This window comes from Castanea sativa, chromosome 1 (assembly GCF_040712315.1).
Source record: "Castanea sativa cultivar Marrone di Chiusa Pesio chromosome 1, ASM4071231v1".
NCBI classification, from domain to species: domain Eukaryota; kingdom Viridiplantae; phylum Streptophyta; class Magnoliopsida; order Fagales; family Fagaceae; genus Castanea; species Castanea sativa.
The window spans coordinates 68,659,224-68,665,734 of record NC_134013.1 but is presented as its reverse complement, the minus strand read 5'-3'; the positions used below and the strand labels follow the sequence as shown (position 1 = coordinate 68,665,734).

At 44.2% G+C, this 6,511-nt stretch overlaps 1 protein-coding gene across 1 annotated transcript; it reads right to left on the bottom strand.

The window, feature by feature from the left end:
* Positions 1-706: 706 nt before the first annotated feature.
* On the bottom strand, positions 707-1,518 carry LOC142632872 (uncharacterized). The gene is made up of 2 exons (XM_075807194.1): positions 802-1,518; positions 707-712 (listed from the first exon to the last, which is right to left on the bottom strand). The coding sequence occupies exons 1-2, from the start codon at positions 1,516-1,518 to the stop codon at positions 707-709; spliced, it is 723 nt and encodes a 240-aa protein (XP_075663309.1).
* Between the last annotated feature and the right edge of the window lie 4,993 nt (positions 1,519-6,511).

Genomic DNA, 6,511 nt, shown 5'->3' with positions numbered 1-6,511 from the left:
ATTCCAAACCTAGTGATGATGTTTTTCCAAACAAACTTCTTCGCCTCCATATTCTTGATATTCGACAATGGCTCAACTTCAATCCATTTAGTGAAATAATCTGTTCCAACGAGCAGCCACCTCCTATTTCTTGCTACTTTCAGGAAAGGCTCCACGATGTCCAATCCCCATTAAGCAAAAGGCCATAGGCTAGATAGAGGTTTAAGGACACCCCTGGCTAATGGATGTTGGGAGCGAACCTCTAACATTGGTCGCATTTCTTTGCATAATCCTGTGCCGCTCGCTGCATATTGGGCCACCAATACCCCTGGGTAGGAGCTCTATGAGCTAAAGACCTCCCTTCTGTGTGACTACCGCAAATTCCTTCATGCAATTCTTCTAAAAGTAACTCCGTTGCTTCTGGATTTATACATAGCAAATATGGTCCTGAAAAAGAGCGCTTATGCAATTTCTGGTCCTCGGATAACCAGAAACGAGGTGCTTTCCTGCGTACCTTATCTGCTTCGGACTTTTCTTTGGGTAAGATATCATCTTTAAGGATTGCCACTATGGGATCCATCCAACTAGGTCCCACCCAAATTTGATGAATTCGAATGGCATCACTACTCGTCCCAGTGGGTTTCCACAGATCTTCAACAAGGATAACCCGAGGTAGGCTTTACGTCGGGACGTTGCGAGTGTGGCCAAAGAATCAACATGGGTATTCCTACATCTGGACACATGTAACAAAGAAAAAGACTCAAATTTGGATTGTATATATCTGACCTGGGTTAGGTATCCTTGCATTCTTGGATCTCTTACCTCTAACTTCCCTTCCACTTGGCCTATTACCAATTGTGAATCCGAGAACATTTGCACCACTTTTCCGCCCATCTTATGAACCATGTTCATTCCGGCCAGTAGAGCTTCATATTTTGCCTCATTATTGGTGGCCGAGAATCCCAATCTCAGGGATTTCTCAAAAGTAATTTCCTCAGGGGACACCAAAACGAGCCCCACCCCAGATCCTCTTTGATTTGTTGCTCTGTCAACATACACTTTCCATAACGAAGGTTCTTTGCACAAGATCATGCCAACTGATTTTTCATCCATGCCTGATCCCTTAACATTCTCTTCTACTGAGGGCTCAACAAACTCCGCCACCAGGTCCGCAATGACTTGTCCCTTTATAGAGGTGCGAGGCATATACTTGATATCAAAAACTCCTAGGATGGTACCCCATTTGGCAATCCTTCCTGTGTAATCAGCACTCCTAAGTATAGACTTAAGAGGGAGTTGAGTTAGAACAATAACTGTATGAGATTGAAAGTAATGAGGAAGCCTACGCGTAGCATGCACCACTGCCAGGATTGCTTTCTCCAATGGTAAATAACTCACCTCAGCCTCATGCAGAGACTTGCTTACGTAATAAACTGGCCTCTGTACATTATTATCATCTCGTATAAGAACCAAGCTAACGACATGATTAGCCACTGCAATATATGCGAACAAAACTTCATCAATCTCTGGCCGAGACATAATGGGCGGTCGTAAAGATAATCTTTAAGTTGCTGGAAAGCCAAGGCACACTCCTCGGTCTATTCAAATCCCTTCTACTTATTCAGCAATTGGAAGAAAGGTCTACACCTGTCCGCGGATCAAGAAATAAACCGGTTAAGGGCAGCAGTCATCCCTGTCAACCTCTGAACCTCCTTGGGATTCTGAGGAGGGTGTAAACTGTTAATCGCCTTGACTTGAGCTAGATTAACCTCAATCCCCGGTGAGTTACCATGTAACCTAAGAATTTACCTAATCCAACACCGAAAGAACATTTAGAGGCATTAAGTCACAACTTGTACTTCCTTAGCATCTGAAAAGTATCATCAAGATCTTCCCTATGCGTGGAAATCACTTTGCTTTTCACCACCATGTCATCCACATATACTTCAATAGTCTTTCCGAGCTGTGGTTCAAACATCCTTATCATCATCCTCTGATAGGTAGCCCCAGCGTTCTTCAAGCCGAAGGGCATTACCTTATAATGGTAATTTCCCGTAGGAGTCACAAATGCAGTCCTCTCTTGGTCCTCCAAAGCCAAAGGTATCTGATGATAACCTTGGAAAGCATCCAGAAAACTCATCCGAGGATACCCAACAGTAGCATCTACCAACTGATCTATTCGAGGCATTGGGAAAGAATCTTTAGGACAAGCTTTGTTCAAATCTGTGAAGTCCATACATACTCTCCACTTCCCATTCTTCTTCTTTACTACCACTGTATGAGCCAACCATTCTTGAGTTTTAGCGCCTCCTCTTTAACAGCCTCTGAATGCTCTTTAGAGAAGCGCCGAGGTGGTTGCCTCCTTGGTGCTATAGCCGGATTGACATTTAAATGATGACAAATGAAACTAGGATCAACCATAGGGGCTTTGTAAGCATTCCATGCAAATACATCTACATTCTCCTTTAAAAACATAACCAACTCCGCCTTCTCTTCATGTGGCAGTTGAACTCCCACCTGAAAGAATTTCTCAGGGTCGTCGTTTATAAGAACCTTCTCCAATTCCTCACATGCAGGTTCCTTTACCGATGGTACCCTAGTCGTGGTTGGAGACTTTGATTGCTATGGCCTTCTGTTAGACGAGGCCGAGGACTCTAGTTCCGAATGGTGTAGGATTGCAGCCGTTATGCATTGTCTAGCTACAAATTGACTTCCAAGTAGTTCCTCTATCTGATCCCCAGACGAAAATTTGATCTTGACGTGCAAGGTTGAGGAAACGACACCTAGAGCATGCAACCAAGGTCTTGCCACAATGGCTGTGTAGAGAGAATAGGTGTCTAACACAATGAAATCTACATTTACCACTTCTGGGCTTGATTGCACAGGCAATCTAATTTGCCCCTTTGGTATGACAGCCTTCCCCTCGAAGCTTATTAAGGGTGATTCATAAGCTGTAAGATCTTCGAGCTTTAAGTTTAACCCTTTAAACAGGTCAGGGTACATGATATTTGCACCACTACCCTGATTAACCATCACCCTCCTCACATCGTAGCCCTCTATCCTCAGGGTAACAATCAAAGCATCATCATATGGTTGGATAGTCCCGATTTTGTCCTCTTTTGAGAAACCTAAAACTGGTAGGATATTTGCTTTAATCCTCTTCGGCTGATCCGTAGATTCCTCGGCTAGGGTCCGAGCCACAGATATCACCCTGGAAGGATGTGAGCCGGTTCTTCCAGGTGCAGCAAAAATAACATTGATCGTACCCAAAGGAGGCCTTGATGAAGTGCTACCCTGGTTCGCCGCCCCTGAGTGGTTTCCCTGCCCATTAGGCCGATACAAGAATTGTTTTAACCTTCCCTCTTTAACCAATTGCTCCATATGGTTCCACAGAGTCCAACAATCCTCAATGGTATGACCCTTCTCCTGGTGATAATGGCAATGGAGGTTTTGGTTGCGTCTTAAAGGGTCCCCCGCCATTTTATTGGGCCACTTGAAGTATGATTCATGCCTGACTTTCTCTAACAGCTGTTGCACTGTTTCCTTAAAAACGGTGTTGACCACCTGTGGGGCGGTAGGACTAGCTTGCCTGGAAAAATATCTCCCAGGCCTGTTATTGTTGTATTTGTCCGACCTGAGATCCCTCCTCTCCTAGGGGATAACCTTTGCCTTTACCTTCCCTTGCAGCTAATCTTCCTTAACATTTTTATATTCATCAATGCGATCCCTGAGCCGACGTACGCTCCTGACAGGTTTTTTAGTCAAAGATTTTCTCAAGTCGTGCTCTGCAGGTAGGCCGACTTTGAAGGTCCTTATCGCCACATCATCAAAATCCCCATCAATCTCATTGAACATCTCCTAGTATCTATCTGAGTATGTTCTCAGGGTATCTCCTTCTCTCATGGCCATGGATAATAATGAATCCAAGGGCCGAGGAACCCTACTGCATGTGATGAAACGAAAGCCAAATGCCCTAGTAAGTTCCTTGAAAGAATTGATAGAACCTGCCCTTAAGTCATCAAACAATCTCATTGCCACAGGTCCTAGGCTAGAGGGGAAGATCTTGCATATCAAAGTTTCATTTTTAGAATGTATAGCCATCCGCTAACTGAAATGATTCACATGCTTCATAGGATCTGTTCGGCCATTATAAATGGTGAATGCTGGTCATGTGAAGTGCCGAGGGGGCCTCCCTTCTTCCAACCTGCGTGTGAAGGGTGACTGGAGATTTGATATAATGCCCTACCCATAGCATCATTTCCCAAGCCCCTAGAAGAAGAATTTTTACCCTTCCGTCCACGCAGATTATCTTCTTCGTAGGAGAAAGATTCATTCGGGGGAGTCCTTGACCTCTGCCTGTAATTGTCATCCCCCGAGCCCTCTGAAGAGGGATTAGAGAAAGAAAGAGTTCGCTTGCGCCTCTCGTCACATAACTTCTTTCTCAGGTGATCAATTTCCTTTTGCATGGCCTTAGCATTTTCCTCGTGAGGAACTTTGCTTCCTCCTCGTGAATGACTCCTACTTCTGGTAGTGTGCGTAGTATGTACACTACCCTCTCGGTTTTCTTCGTGCTCAAGATGCAAGGAATGATTCTCATGCTGGGACCCTACAGACTCCGCATGGTGTTATGGTCCTGAACCTACCATAATGTTAAACCTTTTAAAACACAAGATTTCCCACAGACGGCGCCAATTGTAAGGACACAATTCGAGCCCGAACCCACAGTCAGAAGGCGATGGGCCTGAAAGGCCTTTTTACAATAGAATTTGTAGAGAGTGAGCTTGTAATCTAGGTTTTATGATGTTTAGATAACATAAAAATGATGGGCTTAGACCACAATGGTATCAATAAGGAACTGTTTATATGAATATGAAAGAAATATTCTCCTCGGTCACAAGCTGAGGATGACTTATATTACTTCCTCCTAAGATAAATTACAATTATGGGTAGTGAGGTCTACAGTCTATTTTCTCTCTCCCCTTTCTGCTCCCCTTTGCTTAAGGTCCCTTCTCTCTTTTATACTCCCCACTTCCTTCCTCTTCATCCTTCACGTAAGGGTTAGATTACTGATTTAGATAGTTATCCCATCCACTTTGAAATTTTTGGAGATAGAAGCAAAATTCCACCCTGATGTTCAGGTCTCACTTCCCCATTAATGCGGCCAGAATGGCTGTTGCAGAGTATTCAATGTGGGGGCGGTGATAATAGCTTTATTTCAGATATTCCACCACCCATCTTCTTATCCTCCACGTTTACCGTATCTACCCTTATTTGTTAGATTTTCTAGAACATAGCCTGTGGATGTTAACCAACCCTTCTCCTACCTCGGTTTCACATAGCCGAGGACATAATCTTCCTCGGACTAACCCTTTGGACATATTTTATTTAGATATTATCTCTTCTTTATTTAGTATTTTCTTATGAGTTAACATTCATACATCCTCGGACCATTCTGTGTCCTCAAACAGGGCTTCTAGCTCGAAGAATACTTTTGGGCCACCCCACATATATTCCTAGGCCCAATAACCCTACAATATGTATCATAATTGAGAAGCGAAATAAGTTGTCTACAAGTATATAGGGTAGAACATGTTTGTGGGGAGTAAAAGGACCCAAGTGGGCCTATGGGCCTTTGGGCTGTAACATGGAGGGCCGACCTGTTCCAGGATTAAATTCTATGAGTTGGCCCATACGCCGAAGGTCCGAGGATACAGCCGAGGGAGAGTTTCACCTCGGACAGATCCAAGAGAACTCAAGATTTTATTACAAAGGTCAAGGCACAACTCTGAAAAGACTAATGGATAAAAGGGGACATCATGAATCTTCTAGGTGCACCAGTATTAAAGAAAATATCAAGAGTAAAGGCTGCCACCTCTGCATTAAAAGCTCTGCACCTACCTCTCTGGCCGCATTAATGGGGAGGTGACCCCAGAACAGTGAGGTGGAAACTTCTAGTCACTGTTCAAAAAGTATCAGGGAAGGAAGTATAAAAGGGGGGTAAAGGCCAAAGAAAGGGGGGCGGTAGCTAAGAAAGAAGGAAGAAATTGTAATCTTTAAGGAAGAAAGAGAAATACAAAAGAAGTGGTCCTCGGCTCGAGTCCGAGGAGATTCATTGCAATTATTGTTCGTTATTTACCTGTATTTGTTTATAAAAGTCTATTATCGAGCTCCCAGTACTTCGAACCTAGGTTTCAAGCCCACACTCTACAAATTTTATTGTTTAAGGCTCATTGGGCCTGAGTCCGTGATTGTTTTTGGGTCCAGGTGCAATTGTGCACTTACAATTGGCGCCGTCTGTGGGAAATCTAGTCTAGAAGAGGTAGGGACACTATGGCAGGCTTAGGTGCTCACCATGCAGAGTCACAGGGATCACAGCCGGAGGATCTTTTCGAGCGTCTTGAGCGTCGAAGGGATCGTGAGGGAAGCGTCCATACAGAATACCCAGGCGCTAGCCATACTCATGGTGGGGGTAGCACTACCCACGAGGAGGGTTCTAAGTCCATGCAGAAGGAAATCAATCGTTTGAAGAGGA